Below are 21,962 nucleotides of genomic sequence, written 5' to 3'. Positions count from 1 at the left end.
TTGCGCAAATACTTTAAACATTCCCTCTTAAGTTAAGCCAGACGTCTCTGGGCTGAGCTACCAGAGGGTGAGCTCAGGGTAATTTAGAGTGTTGCGACATACTCCTACTAGGATTGTGGTACTTGCTTTGACAGGGTGCATACTTCTGCCAGTCAAACCTAATTTCTTATTAAGTCACAAACAAGACAAACATGTAGAACATACAAAATGTACTTAAGACAGTTTTTGCCTTTATTTAATGCAGGGTTCCCAACTTTGGTTGCCCTTGTTATGTAGCCAATCGCTACACTGGAGGTGCGCGGGCATGTCCCTATAGTCACACATTATTCAATGGTAACATGCCTCTACTCACCCTACTTGGTCAGCGTATGTTCACCTCCACGTCATATTCCTCGATCCCACCATCCTACTAATTGTAATACTGACATGAGATAGTCTGTGCTTTAAGTCGCCTGTCTTTTCACAGACCATCCAGGAAGAGGACTGCAACGTTTCCAATCTGTCTCACAAAGTCAAAATTTCAGCTAGACTAGGGTTTTTAATCAGTAGCAACTGCCTTCAAGGGCTTCTCATTTTGTTTACAAATCAAATGTGGGTCCAAAGCCTCTGCATGAGAAGTGTGGCTTGCCAACAAACCAAACATAGCCGGGGTAGCCATACTTCACATCATGCTATGTAGCATATGTGTGACTAACTGCTCGGCAGCTCTACTTAACTTTTCAGAGGCAGGCTGGGAGTGATCCTCATTCATATAAAAAGAAAATATTGTTATACTCAACATACCAATATTAATTAAATGAAGGTAATACTACAATTAAACACCAACGAGAACTATTGCATATTTCTGTGATGCTCATCCTTACACTGATTAAATTCCTTATTAGCATGTGGAAAATAAACACCGAGAAGAGGTCAAAGCAGGACACCGATAGCTGTGCTGTGCTCAAGGGATCCAAGGACTCCAAGGATGTGGAAGTTGAAATGCACACTATTAAGATCAAAGCATCTAACTATTAACTATGATCCAGTAATTCTTGTCGACTATACGAGCGAAGTGAGAGGCCTTCTCGGCACGTAAACTCGCTCCCCAAAAAAATGTATGCTGGCGATGGATGTTTGTTAAGTAGGAATCAACAGGAAGATTGTAGTTCATCATGAATTTATTAAGTTCACAGCATAAAAACGCCAACGCAGCATACACAGCGCGCACAGCTGTACTCAGCTAGAAGATGTCTCCAACTGATCATTGATGACACCTGGGGATTCCATGTGTCATCAATGATGCAACTTCATGGAAGTCAAAACATGCAAATAAGAATTAAAAAAAGACAACACATCTTCTCCCTTTAACTTAAAATAAATAAAATAAAAAAAATTGAAATAAAACATCTTCCCTCTAAACAATGAACAAAACAATATAATTTGTACTCATGCAGCCATATGACAACCAATGAATAAAAGAAAACTAACCAATGACAAAATCCTCGAGATAGTCCGGTGGTTTAACCATTCGGCCGCATCTATTAACAAGGACATCTTTACCTTGAGATTGAGGTTCAGGGACAGAGGACGTCTCTTGTTCGGTCAACTCTGAAGGACCAGAATCAAGAACATCAGAAATACAGTCATTCTGTGAATTATCAATAGAATTATCATTCTCAATTTGTGAAGAATTAGATAAGCACTCTAGTTGGGTTGTAACATTGAAGGCATCAGTTTTTTTCTAAATTCATTTCATCATGTACAGACTTCGAGCAACATTCAACTCCTACATCTTCCCCATCAAGCCAATGAAAGCTCGTTATTTGGCTATTCATTCCATATGTTGAGTTTATCATTGCACTTCACAATTCTACCAATATTCCAAATCTTACCATCAGATAGTTGGACTAAATTCTTAAGGATTCTAACTACAGTGAAGGGTTTTGAGAATTTACTTTGCCCCTTTCTCACTTTAAAAGGTAGTTTAACTCGTACCAGATCACCTATTTTAAAAATTGTCTCGTATTATGTTTGATGTCATAATAATTCTTATATTTTTCCTCATGTTTAATATTTTCTTTAACATACTCAGGTGACCATTCTAATAACCGGGAATGTTTAAGCCAACATTGATTATCCTTAGTGAAAGGAACACGTCCTTTTATAATGGTAAAAGGACTATAACCTGTAACAGTAGGCGTAATACGATACATCCAGACCATTTTCTTTATTCCTACAACCCAGTCTTGATTCTTAAGGTTTGCCAGTTGAATTGAATCCTTGATTACACGATTAAACCTTTCTACTTCACCATTTCCACTAGGGTGATAAATTGAGGTGACTATGAGTTATACCATTGTGTTTCAAGAAATCTAAAAGGTGACGTTTAAATTGGACCCCATTATCTGTTATGACTTTGGGGAGCCCTTCTCTCTGAAATAAGTCATCTAAAAATTCAAGAACTGAGGATGTATCAGCTTTCTCAACTACTTTAATTTCTGGCCATTTTGAAAAGTAGTCTATTGCAACTAAAATGTACATATAGGAATTATTTTTTGTAATGGGTCCAGTGATATCTATCCCTAGAGTTTCCCAAGGCATCTCTGGACACACTACAGGACACAAAGGAGGAGAGTACGTTCTCAGAGGTTTGTCAGTTATTACACGAAGAACATTCCCTTACTACTCTCCACCTCAGCATCTACTCCCGGCCACCAATATAATTCTCTGATGCATTTTTTTGTTTTTACAATACCAAGGTGACCCTCATGGCAAAGTTGGATGACCTTCATCCTCAAATTCCTTGGAGGAATTATTCTTTCACCTCTTAAAATGTTACAATCTTTAGGGGATAGTTCATCTCTCACCTCCCAAAATTGTTTAAGTTCTTCACAAAGCAATTTTTTAACTGGCCATCCATGGACAATACATGTTTTAACCTTATTAAGGAATTCATCCTTGATAATGGACTCTTCCCATTCTTGAGGACACAAGCTCACGTTATCCTTTTTTAAGTCTATTCCAGCTACTTGAAAATCCTCTACATTTTCAGTAGATACTTCTAATGGCAAGGGCAGTCTGCTCAAACTATCAGCTACTTGGTTCTTCACTCCTGGAGTACATGTCATCTAAAAGACGAACAGACATTCTAGCTATTCTAGGCATGGCAGTCAAAAGTCCATCAGAGGACAGTACTTTCACCAGAGGTTTGTAATCACATCTAACCTCTACTAACCCCAAATGAAACTCCTAAAATGTTCAAGTGCCCAGACTACAGCTAACGCTTCCCTTTCAATTACTGAATAAATCTCTTCAGCTGGGGACAGGGCTCTTGAAGCATATGCAATTGCCACTTCTATCCCATTTTTCTCTTTTTGTGATAGTACAGCACCAAGTCCCTTTTGACTTGCATCAGTGGTAACAATACAAGGCAAAAGGGGATAAAAACCAAAACGTTCTTTAGCATCACATAGTTCATTTTTAAGATCTGCGAAATCCCGTTGCAATGTCTGCGACCACTTGAAAACAGATTTACACTTTAACAATTGACGCATATTGAAAGTCTTTTCAGAATTTATTTTTACAAATTTGCTGTAAAATTCTATGAGCCCTAAAAAGGATCTCAGTTCATCCTTATTCATAGGAGGAGGAGCATCTCTAATGGCATTCATTAGTTTAGATTTAGGTTTTATGCCTTTAGCGGAGATTTCATGACCTAAATAATCCAATGAATCAACACCAAATTTACATTTTGACAATTCTGCAGTGAGACCTCTTTCTTTTAGTATCCTTAGAACAGAATCAATTCTTTCATCATGTATGGATTTGTTTTCACCCACTATAAGGATATAATCCTGAAAGAATAGAATACCAGGTAAGTCATGGAATAATTTAAACATGAGTTTGTGATACACCGCAGCCACAAGGCCAAACGGCATGCGCAAGAACCAATAACCTTGGAGAGTCATGAATGTGGTCAAGTTATTACTATCATCATGCAACGGAATTTGATGATATGCTGATGTTAGGTCAATAACCGAAAACCACTGCATGCCTTTAGTGAGATTAACTTGTTAATTTTAGGCAAAGGAAACCTCTTGACTACTATATTTTTGTTCAAGGACCTCAAGTCAATGCATAGGAGGACCTTGCCATTGGCCTTACGAGCCACTACTAATGGAGCGACCCAATTTGAAGCTTCCACCGCTTCAATAATTCCGTCATCCAGTAAGCGTTTTAACTCCTTAACCTCTTCACGAGCAGCCCAAGGAATGTGTCTAGATTTTTGTACTGTAGGTTGAGCATTTTCTTTCAGTACAATTTTATGAACATATCCATTTAACTGACCAACCTTATTGCTAAAAACTTCTGGGAAGTTATCTTTAAGATAAAGGTGATAATTTGCACTATGGTCTAAAAGCATGACTTGTTCCACCCCATTCAGGTTTAAAATGAGGTTCCTCTAATCGATCCATCATAGTACAGGAGGACCCCCTAGTGCAACATACAATTTTCCAACTGAAGACCTCCCTTTGAATTCAAAAGTAAGTTCCCTAAAACCCACTAGATCAATTTTTTCTCCAGTAAAACTTTCAGGAGAGATATCAGGAGGAATTAAGGTGGGGCCTAATACAGGGACAAAATCTTTTTCCCACTGTATTTTATCAATGGTCATGTACGGAGATCCTGAATCTGCCACAATGAGTGTCATAACACCACCAATAGACATTTAACATACAGGTTTGGATTTACAATTAATACTTAACGAGTTGACACTATCAGACACTCCTAAAAACACAGTCAACATTCTTATTAGGTACATCACCACCAGAAGACGTGGATGAAGAACCATTATAGTCATCCTTCAATAGGTTGACTTTTTTCTTTTTGTTCAAATTACGCTGGCATGCCTTTGTAAAGTTACCAATAACACCACATTGCAAACATTTTTGTTTCCTAGCCGGACAATTCTTGAAGTTGGCTAAATGATTTTTACTTCCACACCTATAACATTTTTAAACTGTAGATCCCGTATGAATTCTAGTAGTATCTTTAGTAGAGGACGAATTTTGAAATTTTCCTTTGTATTTAGATGAAATTTTGTTCACTGTAGATTTTTCAATTTCCTTGGGAGACTCTGAAATAGCTTTGGCACACTTGTTTGTAGTTTCTGCCTTCTTGACTAAAGCAACTACATCAGCTAATGATGCTTCACCATGTACCCAAAGACGCTCTTGAACTTGCTCGTTGTTAACATACATTATAATTTGGTCCCGGTTAAGTTCTTCTTCAAGTAGGTCAAATCTGCATGTCAAAGTTAGTTTTTTTTTTTTTGATCAGACACAATCCTCAACAGATTCTTGTTTTTCTTGTTTCCTTCCAAAAAATGTGTGTCGGTCAATGGCTATGCACACTGATGTAGACCATTAAATGTCGAGATCTTCAAGAGCATGAATAAATACATTTGAATCATCTGCAGCATGTGTCTTTTTGTTCATAGAGTTGTGTCTTTTTGTTCATAGAGTTATACACTTTCAAACCTTGAGGACCAAGAGAGTGAAGTAATATTTTCTTCTTTCTTACTTGTGTTAATTCTTCCTCACCATCCTCTAATGCATCTATATAATTTAAAAAGTACTCTCTCCACTCTTGCCATTTAATTGGAGGATCTCCTTTAGAAATTAGAAAGGATTGTGGTGGAGTTAATGAGAGTGTTTGTGCAGCACACTGTGTAAAATTTGGTGCAAGAATGAATATGACTTAGGTAATAATATTTCACAAAATACTAATAATGTACATATGAAATATTTAGGACTCGATATACAGAAGACAAAGTGTGCTTATTACCATTTGTAATGTTTTACAGTAAAATACTGATGGTGTGCCGATCACTGATAACAGGCTGGTGAACAAATACAAGTATAATGTTTCTTTTTAAAGGATATTAATTAACAATTTTGTTGAGGAAAAAATTCAGGCTTAATGCACAATTGGTAAGGTGTGCCTATCACCGTTAATAATATGGTGTGCCTATCACCCTGAAGATAGGCGGATGAACAATTAATTGTCACCTGTATAAGTTTATCTTTTTTTTTGTTGATAACATTAAGAAGGTGTGCCTGTCACCGTGAATGGCAGGCAAAAACGTACTCAAAAACGATGTAATGTACAGTACCTTCCGATAAAATGAGCCGGTAGAGCAGTTTCCCAAATGCGTGCACAATAATGCACTGATTCTTAGGATCCAATATGGCGGCACGCACTACGTCGATGCACGAATGCGTGAGTTCAAGGGTACCGCACAGTGCGCATGTTCGTCATCACACCAAAGCAAGTGGTCTGGAGTGTGGAACGTCAGTCAGCAACCGCGTTCGAAATTACGCGATTAGCCGGTACGTTGAAAGAATGTCCGACTGCTATCAAATAATGCAGCCTAATTCAATACAACTCAACCGGTGTTAAATTAATTCACTGTGTTGGCCATAATAAGTTCATTCTTGCTACTTACAGTTTCTAGATTCCTGGATTCCTTGTTAATTTCTCTTGACATTGCTTCCGTGGATTGGTCTTCTGTCGATTTCACGTTGAGTTGAAGTAGATGATAAAAATGATGAATAGTTTCCTCAAATCGTCGCCAATTTTGTTAAGTAGGAATCAACAGGAAGATTGTAGTTCATCATGAATTTATTAAGTTCACAGCATTAAAAGGCCAACAGCATACACAGCGCGCACAGCTGTACTCAGCTAGAAGATGTCTCCAACTGATCATTGAGGACAACTGGGGATTCCATGGGTCATCAAGGATGTAACTTCATGGAATTCAAAACATGGAAAAAAGAATAAAAGAAAGACATAACAATGCCCTTTTGTCAGGGTTGCTTTAACACTGGAGAAGTTAATACTTGGGATTATTATGTTGGCTAGGGTCACAGGCCAACATGATGGCACAATTTTACACCATAATCCGTTCACCCTGTGATTAAAGACAATTACTGCCTCTACCCGTGGCACAGGAGATGGTGGGTGATATCCGAAGTAAGGCTGGCCAAGGAGTTTCCTTCCCAGAGGCACCAATCAGGGACGCAAGTCTGACAGTTTCAGGCTACAAAAGAAAATAAACCAGCATTGGCATAGCCAATAGGTCGCGCCTTTGGGACCTTATGAGTATTTAGTTATGCAGCACAATATCATTGGTACAACAGCATCAACTGTTACATGGCTAAACACTTATAAGGTCCCAAAGGCGAGACCTATTGGCTATGCCTGGCAAGAATTCACCGACAGCGCTCCACCCCTCCCAAAAAAAGGACATTACAAGTATAATGAACGTACATATGAACCGTGATTTTGGTGACGATCCAGTGTCAATCATTTCGATTTTATGATTGTTACAGAAAATAGGAATTTTGAATTGATGCGGTCTCTAATTGCGTGCCTCTGATGGTTAAAACTTCTTTACAACCTTTAGCTAATGACAAAACTTGAAAAGAAAACTCAAGCACATTTAAGTGGCTTGAGATAATCTATGTATAGATGTATTTTACTTTCAACATTACAGAAGCCATGGGCTGTGACCTGCATCATAAAGAGCTATTCTGCTCCTTCACTGCATGGCTATGAGTATAAAGCCTTTCACTCCCACCACACCTTTCATTAAGGGACGGCATTCTGAATTTGTGGATAGTGTTAATGAACTGCAAAACCCAGGTGTGTAAACCTTATTAATGCTACGTCTCGGTATAATGAAGTGATGTGGACCATGATACCGAGCCAGGGCTGTGTGGCTTAGAGGACCAACACAGGGAGATGGTTCATGTCCCCTTAAGGGCAGGGTGATTATCCTTATTTGCAGACATGCATACAGAGACTTCGTCTCTAGGGCTGGGTGGGCTTACAGGATTGGTGAAGGAAGCGTTGTAGTCCAAGGTTTGAGTCTTGTCCAAAACATGTGTTCACTAAGTGAATTTAATTACAGTCAGTATATAAACCCACTGAAGTGCTTCCGAGTGCCTGCTTTGTCACAGCTTGAAAAACGCTTGCCGTTATAAAAGTGTTTCTGTGCCTTCTTTCTCTCAACAGAGCAAGGCAATGTTTGCATCCCTTTTGGATAAGACTGTTTGGGACACCGGTTAAATTAAAAGGTGATAAAACTCCTTTGTTAAAGGAGCATTTAACAGTCTTCCGTAGAAAGACGCAAATGTGACTGGACAGGGATGCCAGCCAACAATGTAATTAACTTTGATTATTGTCCCATAAATTAAACCATTTAATGCACATGTCACAGCATTAGCATATGCAACGGAGCAATGCAATTAAAACCTCATGATAAATTTGTAAGAAGCTACAACAAAAGGATTCTCCTGCAAATGTCGCCCACTGTGCATGAAAAATGAGGCTGAAGGCTATCATAACTATTATACAGTACATATATCTCAACGTGCAGCATAAAAATACACAAAGATAACTGAGGCAAAAATTTGCATGTACGCTTTTATTACCCAAGAAAAAGAAAATGACAGTCACGTCATAATAAAGCTTCATGATGCCTCAAGGCACACAACACCGCTGTCAGCTTAATTCCGCCATTTGGCTTTCGCTCGACTCCACAACTTTTGAGAAAGCCGCAGGCTCAAAGTCAACACTAGTCTCTCCCGTCCCAGCAAACACCTTTCAGTAGAGGCCGAGGCTGTAGGGTTTTATACAAGAGAAACCTAGGAAGAGTAGAGCGTCGTACAGCGACCAATCTGTTCTGAATGTTTTTTCGGCATAAGCAACGGTCACCCACCAAAGAATCGCATTTTTCCCATATGAGTGCTTTACAAAGCAAGAGTGTCTGTTTGGGGTTATAAATAAAGTAGCGTAGCTCAACAGCACGGTAGCGGTCATTAGCAAAATTAAAAGGAAAGGTAACACTTTTGTAAGAGTTAAATTTAAGCAGGGAGCACAACACAGTGTAGGTCAACCATGCCGTCGGGGGAGTCGTCGTGGGGACGGTTCTCTTGCCGTGGGGTGAGAAAACAGTGCGGAGGACCTGCGACACCTATTGCAAGCTGGGCGAGCCGAATAAAGTTAAGGCGCGCTGCATGTAACGCCATAAAGCAAACACTGCATCGGGAATAGAACAAGCCACAGGGAGGGTATCGATTGGGTACGGAGGGGAACAATGGTGCATGCAGAGAATGTCTGCTTGGGTGGGGAGAGGTGTGTTCGAGCATATTTAAGGCACAGAGTAAGGAGTGAATATAGCTCCTACAAAAAGGAAACAAGGAGAGAGGAAGGAGTAAAAAAGGAGAGAGAAAGGAGTAAAAAAGGAGAGAGAAAGGAGTAAAAAAAAAAAAAAAAAAAAAAGGCCGCGTGGCCGTGACAGTGACGCGGCTGTCGAAGTGAAAGTGATTGCGGGCTGTAAGGGTTCCAGCGAGCGATGCACTTAATGAGCCATGAGGGCTCGTAACTGTGCACGTAACCGTACGCTCTAGGCCACACAAAAAGCTGTGGTCGCCTTTTTAAAGCCCATTGACTAAATGTCTCGCCATAGCAGCGCATGCGCTGGCTCAGGCGAGACCCACAAAGAAGGGGGGGACTGCTTTTATGTTGCAAGCATTACCACAGTAAACCAGCCTCAATTTTTTTTAGGTACCTTCCAACCACTCCCCTTGTCTGGTCTCCCATGCATTATGGACTATGTATCTAATACGTGTCTTGGGTTGCGATGCAACATGGTCATCAGTTATTTCAGAGGCAGTACATTTCTGCACATATTGTTTCAATACAACTCCTAACTCATACTTTGATCTATTGGGGCTAACGAGTTTTACACTCCAGAACGCCACTGTGCATCTTACTTAAATTACAGCCTGGGTTGCCAGGATATACCTCAGCAATCGTTTGAGTCTTGCCCCAAGTAAACTAAAACTTCAACCCAAAACTTGTACTTCTGTGACACCAACAAATCGGCATCAACGTCGCTAAGGATGGTACCAAAGTGCCCTTGGTGTGGTCTCAAATGCATGGCTAGCATTGTATTTACAGTTTTCCTGCAATATTCCTAGTGCATCCAATCCTTGGCCTGCAGACATCAATTTGTGATGTTCAAAGCATCCAGTGGGTGTGGCAATTCACAGGGAAGTACCTTTCCCTATGGTTTGCTTCAAAAGGATCTGCAGGCAGTCGCATAATCCCATCCTAGTTAGCACAGACCGCTGGATAGCTGAACTTTTTAAAGAACAAAGCACATTTTGAAAGAATGAAGCAAAGCAAATAAAAATTTAACAAAGAGCCTACTCTGGAAAACGCTATCTACGGCAGTCTAGGTTAGAATATATGGGGGCATGTTTACTAATGCCAAGTATTACTTGATCAGTGGGCTCTTACTATTGTGTACTGGATGTAAAGAAAAACATTAAGCTGTCAAATGGATCATAGCAAAACCAAAGGGGGTGATGGACGGAGTGTTGAACATTGCAAGCAGTCACCCCCAGTCAACTGATCTGGGTTTAACCCCTTCCCTGCTCATGACGGAGCCGCTCCGTCATGAGCCACGGTTGCCGTGTGCTCATGACAGAACGGTTCCGTCATGTTACGGCCGTTGGCGGCCGCTCCGCCTACGCGGCGCTGTTTCCCCGCCTGTGCGGGGGGACAACGCAAATGGGCGGAGTCATGACGGAACCGTTCCGTCATGAGCACAGCTCAACCGTGGCTCATGACGGAGCGGCTCCGTCATGAGCACAGCGCCACCGCGCTGCCCCCCGCACCTCCCAGCACCGCGGCGGAATTCCCGCCGCGGTGAAAGGGTTAATCCATCATTCTTTAGTTCACTCTGCCACCCCAGTTCAGACATGGCCATATGCAAATCAGTCTGACCCTGTGCCTCATGGGTACAGTCCAGCCGGACTGCCAAGCCATGTCTTCCCTGGAACCGGAAACAAGCATCCTGTGACCGGTTTCAGGTTCATAACCCTCGTCAGCCAGGCTATCTTGAATGCAGTGGCAAAGTGAGCAAGGGGCCATGGCTAAGCAGTGACAGAGACCCTTATACTTACATGGCATATACTTTAAAATGTGGTCTATCTAGGCACTAGGTTAATCCCAGTCAATTTTCCGTAACAATTTGATATCACACGTTCTATTGGTGCAAATGCATTATGCTAATTGCCCCAAACTATGAAACAAACACATATTTATAACAACCCGGGTCACAGAAGCACCATTTCTTGTGGGCACAGGACGATCCAACTTGGCACACCTGATGAAAGTTCTATTAAATTTGTCTGAAACATTGGTTTTTCGAAGGTGGTAACATGTTACCACTTCTATATCATCTGCTTGTTTGGAACCTGCCAAGAAGCTTACGTGATGGGTGATTACAAGTTTGAGGTCACTGCGAACCAACTGAGAGGGCTATATTACTTTGAGGGCATAAAAATACATTCTGGGCTCTCATTAGAATGGGGAGGGGGCTTTTAAGGGTTCCAGCAGACCCCTATGCATTCTTAAGACCATCAATTCCGGATACATAGAACACAGATTTATGAAAAGTGTGAATTTAAATGTAACTTTTATTAATGAATGGTGGCAGAAACATAGTACTAATTGACTCCATAAAATTTGATCTCGCTGGTTCATGTTAGCTCGAAAAAAACGATTGTCCCAAATAAAACAAAACCACCGAAAACGACAACGAAATTTAAATGTTCTTACTTTGAAACTGTGCTTTGGAGTTGGCTATCAATGGTCCTCTCTGGGTAGACCAGCAGTGGGTTATCCGAGATTCTACCCCTTACTACGACGAAGAAAGGTTTATCAGCGGACCAGTGTCACTGTGGCAAAGTAGAACAAGAAGCTTGTGAAGCTTTAGCAGTCCGATCTGCCCGGTGCTAACGACCGTCTAAAAGTGCTTCCGCTACCGCAATCTAAAGCCAACACTTTATAGAACCCTCACTATTCACAAAAGGTATCAATGTGCTTTTATTTCACAGGCCATTTAATGAAAATCGCACTTTTGTTCTTGTCAGTTCATTAGAAAATAGAGTTCCTGGACACTACTGTCTTTCCGTCTTAATTACATTTTTCCAAAGACATTTTATCACACACAAAACACGGACAGCCCTACAACTTAAAGTGCAAGGCTTGTTATTCGTAATACAAAACTAGAGATCAAGAGGTGCCTCGTACACAGACGTAGCTACAAAGTACAGGGACCAAAGGCGTGAACACGAGCAGACGTCACAGTTTCCTGTTTTTCTAAGTGGTACGGACGGGCATCGCGCCTCTCCAGCCGCGTGCACCGAGCTGCAGACCCGCGCGCCGCTGCTCACATGTAAACCGAGCTGCAGTTCCCAGCATTGCAGGTGGGTGGGGAACTACAACCACATTAAGCAGCCGCTACTTAAGGTGGCAAGATCAAGCGCGTAGAGCTTATTATTCATCGTGCATTATCTACAAGTAGCATTGAATGTGTACGCATGAGACATCTGGATATTGTGCAAGAACACCACGAAAAACAAAACGAACAATGTGACTAGTTTATTATCGTTGTGCCCCAGTTTTACGCGTGCTTTTCACAGCATTGGGAGGAAAGAATCCGGGCCGTTGGTGTGGATTCAAAAAACAGTGTGCAACTCGGCACTATGCCTGGCTGGCTCTATGGAAAAGGACGGGCTGAACAGGCTTGAATTCATATAAGGAACATGTTCCAGCACTCCCAAAACCCCAGATGAGTCGCACGAGCCGAGGGTAAAACATATCTACATGTTACCATAATTTAGGATTTAAGGAGGCCATGACCAGAAGTTTTTTTTTTTTTTTTTTTTTTTACAAAAATCTAACAAAATTACGTTCTATCTAAGAGAGAAATATACACCCCACCTAAAATCCAAATCACCCACCCACAAATGAAGCATTCAATGGAGCATCAAAAGAGAATGACTTGCATCAAGCAGCATCTTATCCTACCATAACAAATCCAAGCGTCAAAGGGACGCAAATATAGTTCCCAATAACCATCAAACACTGCTGACCCCAAAGAAGAACCTCAAAATGCAGTCCAAGTCCTAATGTAAAATCCACTTTTACCAATCCTTGTGTCAGAGACAGAAGATCACTCCCTCCATGGTCACGACAGTTTATCTTAATCCCATTCCTCGAGTTTCATCCTAGCCAAATTCTGATTATCAGTAAGGGCAGGGAACCGCTGTCCTTCACCCCTGGAAACACATGGAACAGTCAGTCAATCATACCACGCTGAGTTTTACACAGTTGAGCAAATGTGTCAGGAGAACACAAGAAGTCAGATGCCTTTGGAACAGGTAGGGAGATGGTCATATGTGACAGAAAAGTAATATTTTGGACCAATGGAGCTAGGTATTTCCCCTTTTGCTCTTAGGGTATCTTCAGTTAGTCCTACGTGAATCGGGGTACGGTCAAACAAACAGCAGGTGTGGAGAAAGTACGTCCTGTGGCATACAGCCACTGAATCAGAAGAGCGCTTTTAAACACACCAGCTACAACATGTACACTTCATTAAAAAAAATCCTTGCCCAATATGGTACCAATTCTAGAGCTTTCATAGAATATGCGAATATAGTTTTTAAATGTGCTAAATCTATACTGGGCTCCTAGATATCTGCTATACTCCCAAATTCTAGATCCAATGGAAAGTTTGACATGCTTACTTAATTAACCTTCTATTAAAGGCATATGCTACTCACTAGAATGGACAAATCGGCAGGTCAAGCTTTCACATATTTAACATGCAAGACATTCTAGGAACTATTTGTGTAGGCACTGAAAAAAAACTTAACATGCAAGGTTGACGGCCAACACACAAGTGCATCACGTGGGAACATGGTGATGTGGAAGGTAAAATAGGTTAAAATATTTGTATTTACAAGTGTATTACAAAAGTGTGAGTTTATATGCATGTGAAAAGAAAGTACGATTACATGCAACACTTTCAGCTTTAATTTCCCAATTTATTGAATCTTCTGTTTCTACTAAATACTTCTTAGCACAGTCACATCACATGTATTCAATAACGCAGTAAATACACTTCACTCCATGCAATACTCTGTACTAGGTAGTACTTTATTGCATGTAACATTATAGAGTAACTATTGTCTAGAAAATGGCTCCACAAAAGCATTTACAAATAAAGCTGTTCAGGTTTTGTTAACCGCGCTGTTGTGAGCATGCAATATGGCGCTCCAGGATTCATGAAGTTTCTCCCCCGCCTCCCAAACTCATTTCCTTGCTGCTCTTTTTAATACCCATGTCACTTCTCAGCTGCCTACAAAGTTAATCGGGGATTAAAAGATCCCCTTTTAATCAACGCGCACTTGTTTTACTTGAAAACAAAATCTGGACTTAAGAGCAGAGTCTCAGCTATGAAAGGAGAAAAGCAGGAAATGACCAGATCACGAGTTACAGTAACGTGTACACCTATTTGAAGCTTTTACTTGCTCTTCATAAATACTAGGGAGAAGGGGGGGCAAAAGGAAGGGAAGAAAGGAGGGTTCATAAAACAATGACTCTTGGAAAGAGTCTGACAAGAGGCCAAGTCATGTGCTCGGCACTAGTCCTTAAGATTGGCAGCTCGTTGCTACCACCTTCAGTTCTCCCAGAGAACAGAGTGAAACGGCAGATTTCTGAACTTCATTTCTTCTTTCACACTACTGCTTGGACCTACACAATTGGGATCACACTGGAGCCGAGACTCCAGCAACAAAGGGCCAGTGCTGGAGAGCTCAAGCAGGCCATGCCACACATGGTTGAGTGCCTGGGCCTGTCCCACAGCACCCATACTATTACCTCTGCACAGAACCCCAATTGCTGCTGTCCTCCCACAAGGCAAAAGCGCTTAAGAAAAAGAGGGGCTTGTGGCAGCAGTGCCAACGCTCTACCTTCATCTCACCAGGTCTCAACCTCTTGCTCTCCAGGTAAAAAAGGTATGGGAGCAAGAAAGAGGTGCTGGTTTACAATCACACCAACTTTGGGGCATTGAATTGACAGATAAACTGGAAAGCATGAGACAGGATAGAGAGACTTCTACTTAAACACAAGCAATCACACACCCCACTGGTATTACCTATTCAGAGTACGATATAGGACCCATATCCAAGCCAAAAATCAAGAGACGATGAACCAGGCAGAGTCTGTGAAACTGGTTTCAAACACTATCTCAGCAATGCCAGTGAGAACTCAGAGGGCACCTGTGATCCCATGAAGTAAATAAACAGGCATCCAGTTGCAGGAATTGTTTACCTACAGAGAGCCATCAATGAACCTGGTGAAACTAACAGGCACATGACGTATTCATTATTTAGGCATCACTGCGGTCAGTAAAAGCTTCAATTGAAAAGCCATTATACCATCACTGCTAATCCCATCTGCCTTCATGGTCATTTTCCAACGATTATCTGGAGTTACATCTTTCAGCCACTGATATGGGCCGTAATCTGGATCCTGAAACAAACACTGGACTAACGGGGTCTTGGCTGTCTCTACTCGTGCTAAACAAAATAATACACATTTTTACTGTAGCAGAAACAAATTCAATAGGAATATTGTGCTCTAAAAGCTGCCTGCGTACAACAGGCAAATTCTAATAAACTTCACTCCCCCAAAATGTATCATTTTTATTAGGGGATTAAACTAAACTTTGGTTAGATTCCTCAAAGCTGATGATCAAGCACCAACTCAAATGTTCTACAGTATCTAGGACCCCCTCCTAAGATCTGCACGTGCATCTCACATGCAAACTAGTTAGCCTTTTATTACTCTAAAAGTGCAGGCAAGGCACACATACGACAGCTTAATCTGTGCAAAGTACATAAGTGATACACACATCAGTTTAGAAAAATTAGGAGCATTACATTTCAAGCAACCAGGAATAAAACGGATCGGCTATCAGACATACTTAACTTCCAAAAGTCATGGTGTCTTTTTCAGGTCAAGTCAGGTTTTGCCATCCAGAGCCTGTAATACATCACGTTATGTACAATAACAGCCCCACAACTGGTCTGCCTCGTGTAACTGTTAAAACACCATTTCCTTAAAAAGCCACAGAGCAGTAGCAGAGGTTAGCAAGGAATGCCCCAATAAAACTCGATTGTTGTTCCCTTTGGAGTTTCAAAACAAGGAGAATAATAACACTAAATTGTTGTTCCCTTGGGAGATTCAAAACAAGGAAAAGGGAGGGCGAATAAAGTAGAAATACACTGGCTTGAGGATATTTTTATTTGGACAAACAAGGGAGGTGTGATCTGGAGTGTTGCAGTTGAGCGATCTTGGGAGTTTCAGGAAGGCTTGTGGGAAAGAGATTAAGTGTTCAACTTATTAGCAGCACACGGGCACAACTCATAACGTATTTAAAGTCACTAACAATCAGGGGCCAACAAGTGAAGATTATATACATATATACACAGTAATATTATTGTCTAAATTCGGTGAAAAGGGTTCATGTTTACAAGGATTCCTTCAGGTCCAGCAAGCCAGCTTGGCATATGCTCAAGGCACGCTCCTCAAAACTAAGCCACTCTAGGTTCACGCACAGACACTCAGTGTCACTTCTGGGTGCGGGCCCGGTGGGCAGGGACGGGGCTGCATGCATTTGGTAACTGTCAGCAAAGTACTATGAGCCAGATCACAGCCGCAGGCTGCGCCCATGTACCAACGGGGCGCGCCAGAAAAACGACGACACACCGCAAGTTTATGGAAATATGGATGGGGCAGACATTGCATGAGGTAGACACAAACACGCGATTAGTGGGATGCGAGGCACATTCATCACAGTGAACGGAAGTACATGTACTTGCTGTCTTTCTATACCAATGTAGCAGCGTTATACTAAAGCAGGTTTCTTTAACCTACGCACTGTTCAGTGTCCAGAGCTTAACACAAGTGCCACTCACTGACAAGCCCCAACGCAATTATGAAAATACGTGTAAACCTGCATATGATTTTACTAACCTGAATCAAATGCCACATTAACATAAGAAATACTAAATAAAATGTTATTCAAGAAACAAAAAACGAACTGCAAATAAATCCAGCTGACAGAACTCTAAGCATTGACAGAACTCTAATGGTGTTTTGATCGGGATGGTCAGCAACCCAGAGAGCTCCTAAGGTAGGAGACACTTCTGGAAAATCTCAGCTCAGCTGAATCATAAACAAAAGGTAGAATCCGAGGAAACGTCCCGAGCAACCGGCTGCACAACATCCTGTTCAGCACTTGCATTCAGCCTGACTCGGAGCTCGTTAACCCCGTCACTCAGATGGGGAGTGAGGGGCGAGAGGGGCGGGGGGGCGGCGCAAGAGAATCACTGCACCGACCAGAGTACCAACAACTTCTGCTCATGATAGCTGGGCAACACACTGAACCGGACACCTCAGTGGGTTCAGTTCACCGCCTCTGTCCTATCTACAAACGACAGCAGTTTGATTAACACCAGTGGGAGGGTTTGTTGCAAACGGTTTACCGGTCCGTAACCTCTCTGGGATGTTCAGTGAGGGGGAATGCCCGCTCTGAAGCATGTGGTGCACCGTGCAAGTCGTGAGTTCGAATCCTGCCATTCTCCTTCAGTCAACACGGAGTCGATTACTATTAAGTTGGTTAACAGTAACATGACTTACAGCGTATAGAAACGGCAGGACTGCTATATGAGGCGATAAATAAAAGAAAATAGTAGTTGTGCATAACGATTGGTGTTAGGTAACCCCTGACGCTGTCAACGTTTCAGATCTGGCAACGGAATGTAGACCGTGTGCACATGGTAAAGGCTTGTGAAGACAGCTTTTGAACAAAAAACGGGTTACGACCAGAGCCTGGGACCCTCCGGTGTTCGTGAGGGCATGGCTCTAATTAGCGATCTTGCAGCTGAAATAAGTAGTTTCTGGCTGTCAGATCAAGAATTACGAGCGTTGTATGTGGTGTCGTATTTCAACAAATGCGGCTGTGGAAGGATTTTGCAAATACATATATCGCCACATTAGTAGTCTATCCCAAGCCCTAGATGGACGTCACTTCCGAAAAGGGAAATGTGGGATATTCAATGCCAATGGACCGCCCCTTCGTTGTACTTAAATAAAGATTAAGAGCCCAGGTCTCCCACGAAAGGCTCCTCACAGGAGACAACCCAGCCGGCTTTCAGGAACACTCACGAACTCTCCTAGTTCTCTGGAAAGCCAACTGTGCCCAGGGCAGCCATGCTAACTCATGGAATTCACCAGCACCGGTACACGTTCAAGCCTCCATTCATACTATGCACACGCTGATTAAACCAACCTCAAATCACATTTAACCTGGCTTTACAATAGACTACGAAAGTGCCTAGGTGGGTAGGCGCAGGCATGTGGACATGCCACCAACAGTGGACCCGTTTTCACCGCTGCTGAAGGTCACTGCTCCAGCTTGGTAGTCGGCAAATTCAAAGCAGGTTTAAGCCCTGCCACCAAAGCAGAAACAAAATGTTTGATGGGAAGCAAGACTAATAGCACAACATCAATACACGCCTAGACGTGGTAAAGTCATGCGAGTTGAAATGGTGGTGCTGGGACCCAGGCACCGCAGAAAGTGATAATAGAACAAGAGCATACTGCAGGCAGCCACACAAAGATAGGCCTGCCTTCTAGTTTCGTGCAGGCATCATGATGAAGTAGTACTTGCCACCCCTTCCCCTGCAGTGGCACAGCCTGTGGTAAACACAGGAAACGTGCAATTGACGGATATGAGCACCCCATGCGCATAAGCATATGAAAGGATCACGTCTTTCTTGGCAGCTCAAAAGACTGGAAGCGGTAGGGAACAGGCTTTTAATGTAACCAAGAGCAACACAGGACAGTAAGTGTTGCGGGAAGCCGGGACTCCGCAGATAACGGTGGTCGAACGGCTGGTATGATGGGACATAAGAGCAGTCTGGGAATGCAGAGGATGGGCTGCTTGTGCGAGGGTTAGATATGAAAGCGTATAAGAGCGGCTGCCCCACAACACACGTGTGACAAGAGCTCACTATCATGTGTGCTTGGTAGCCCACATGCATCACACAAGCCATTCAGAAGGAGTCATTTACAATTAAGCTAAATAATAACCGATTAACTTACGTTGCTCTCCTTGTCACAATATAGCACTCGCAAAGCGCATCTGCAAACTGCATTTGTTGGATGCACACATGTTCGTTTATACATTGCGAGTAGGGTGCCTATCAAGTAAATCAGATGTATGGGGATGCCCCCGTCATGTATTCACAATGAATGCAGAACGGCGCATCTCCACACATTTGCTTTACTTGATAGGCATCCTACTAGCATGTGATATATGATTTATGTACTGGAGGGGTATAGGCTGCTTGGTCCTCCTCGTCTCCATTTCCTGTTTTCAGGATGCTCACATGTTTGCATAATCGAGGTTACCCTGTGGTTTACAATTAAGAGGGGTCTCCCCAAACGGCCCTGTACCAGGCAGCCAGATTTAAAAACTAAAGAGGGAAGGGGGCAACGGCGTGGCGAACTGAAGACTACAAAGGAGGCACAGTAAGAGTAGGCAAAGAGAAAAGCTCTCGAGGGCGAGGGGCTTGGGCATGCTGAACTTTCATTGCACTTCCACGACTCTTGGGAGAGACAGTTGTAGGTTGCTTACAAGTGCAAAGGTCCTGTGAGACTAAGGAGGAGTGTAAGATTAGGATCGAAGATTAGCTGACCAGAACTGTCGCTCGCCCAATGATCAGCCCCAGGTGATGTTCCAGGTCACTCACCTCCCGCACTTTGTTCCTCTTGTCCCGCACTCCGGGATCGGCCGGCTCTCCCCCGGCAGCCCCCACGGGCGGTTTAAAGACGATCCCCTTAGGGGGCTCATGATCCACCATCTCCAGCTCTCCCACGCCGGCGGCCAGCCGCTCCTTGTCGCGACGGATGTCTGACTGAATGTCGGCGGGGGCCCGCTGCAGTGTATCCTGTGCCTCCCTCAGCGCTCGGGCGTGCTCCTCTCGGATACGGGCCAGCCGCTCCTCCAGGTCTCCCACGACAGTAGGGGGAGGAGGCGGCGGGGCGCCAGGCTCCGGGGCACGCTGGAAGAAGACCCCGCTCCACAGCTTGGAAGAGTCCGGCAGAAAGAAAAGCGCTCCGAAGCAGAGTGTCGCGAAGGCGCTGAACACCAGCAATAGCGCGAACTTTTCGCTCAGGCGGAAAGCGCCCGTAGGCTTCCTCAGCCCGGGGGAGCCCCCCAGCGGCGGGGGCAGCAACGCGGGGCCCGGCATGGTCCCCAAGTGGCCCGCACCCGCCGCCCGGGCTCCCTCGGATGAGAACAGGCACCTCGATCCGGGCGGCCCTCCACCAGACCACGATAACGGGGGACCTGTTGCTGCAGCCGAGCTGCCTCTGCCCGCTGCTCTCTCTTCTCTAGGGAAGTTGCTGCCGCCTGGTGCCCGCTCGTGCCCCTTTGCAGAGCTCGCGCCTGCGCATTCGACACCTCAGCAGGGAGCGCTCTCACCGCAGCCTCTGCCCCAGTACTGGCAGCCGCGCGCGCCGAGAGCCGATCCCTAAAGCGAGGGCGGGTCGCTGGAACGGAGCCGCCGACCAATGGCTGTGCGGTGACCCTCGTGCTCAGGTGTGGGAGACTGTGGGCAGGGCCAGCAGGGCTGCCGGAGGGCTAAGGTGTGGAGCCTGTCCCGGGACGGAGTAGGCGTGAAGCGAGTAGGCGGAACTTGAGGTAAAAGTGACAGCGAAAAGGGGCTGGACTGAGCGAAAGAGGCGGAGCTGAGAGCAATGGTCTGGGAGAGTTGAAGCTTAGACCCTTAACAATAACAAGACGCCAACGGCCGCGGGACCCACGTGGCCAAAGGAAGGGTGGCTCGAGCCCCACGCGCATCACACGCTCGCGCGTATACAACCTAAAATAACCTTAAATAACGGGAGTGAAACAACCAGGCTTTAAGCATATATCACCCAATTTGATTTACAATTCTGTCACTACAGCTTTTCCCATTGTCCCGACCAGCAGTGAGCTCTCTTTAATTAAAAGCAAATATCCTAGGTGGTTTCTTGCTGTTAGTCTCCAAAATGTCCCAACAACTCATATACACTGAGGTGCTAAGTCTGAGTGACAGACCACTTTGGTAAAAGCTTAAAGCATGTAAATGTTTCCTTTTTTGGAAAGAAGAAACTCATATTTCTTGTCAGTTGCTTCCCTCAAAAGAACCTTAGTTCCAGAGCAAGTGAATGGTCAGATTTCCTCTTTCAGATGTAATGTGTCGTTACCGAAGGCTTGTTGCTCCTCAGGGCACAAGTCCTAAAAAAGGAAGTGGGGGGACTAACCTAGGTAGGCAGTATGCAAGTGACATCATGGCAAGCGACATCACGACACGCAACATCATGGCGCGCAGTATCATGGCGCATGACATCACAGCGCACAATATCACGGCGCATGACATCACACATGGCAACACAGGAATTGACATAATAGAAAGTGCCATCACAAGCCATGCCTTTACAGGAAGTGGCATCACAAGAAGTGACATCAGCTCTAAAGCCCTCACATATATGTTTAGCAGGTCTATCATGTGTATGTTTGAGCGTATTGCGAGGATAATAGCACAGTGAGCTGTGAAAGATATGTGACTTCTACAACTTGCAATCCCCCAGTTTTATGTAACATTCATTTACTAACTTATATAATTTATTGTACATGTAATATGCACGTGTTGATGTAAAGTGCTCTGACACCCTGCATTGGAATGAGTAGGGCTATACAAGAAAAAATAGTGGTAGTTAAATTATTTCAATGCGTCCTCAGGGGAAGTAAGCTCTATATAAATGCAATTTGCTTTGTGTAAATACTGAAAAAGGCCAACGCATCTGATATTCTTACAGTGCATGGATATATCCTAAATAGGGACTGAACAAATTGAAAACCTGCCCCTCTTAAGTATGTGTGACATGCTAACAAGGTATAAGCCTTTGTTTCCCCTCCGCTTCATTTGCATCAGGTG

The 21,962-nt window shown here is 43.5% G+C and overlaps 1 protein-coding gene across 1 annotated transcript in view; it reads right to left on the bottom strand.

The window, feature by feature from the left end:
* Positions 1-20,630, bottom strand: part of MAN1A1 (mannosidase alpha class 1A member 1) — a 466,871-nt gene extending 446,241 nt beyond the window's left edge. The window contains exon 1 of the mRNA XM_085611277.1: positions 19,731-20,630. Coding sequence (XP_085467403.1) covers positions 19,731-20,231 — 501 coding nt within the window. The 5' untranslated portion in view covers positions 20,232-20,630. The remainder of the gene's footprint in view (positions 1-19,730) is intronic.
* Between the last annotated feature and the right edge of the window lie 1,332 nt (positions 20,631-21,962).

This window comes from Triturus cristatus, chromosome 6 (assembly GCF_964204655.1).
Source record: "Triturus cristatus chromosome 6, aTriCri1.1, whole genome shotgun sequence".
NCBI classification, from domain to species: Eukaryota; Metazoa; Chordata; class Amphibia; order Caudata; family Salamandridae; genus Triturus; species Triturus cristatus.
This window is presented reverse-complemented; position numbering and strand designations above follow the sequence as displayed.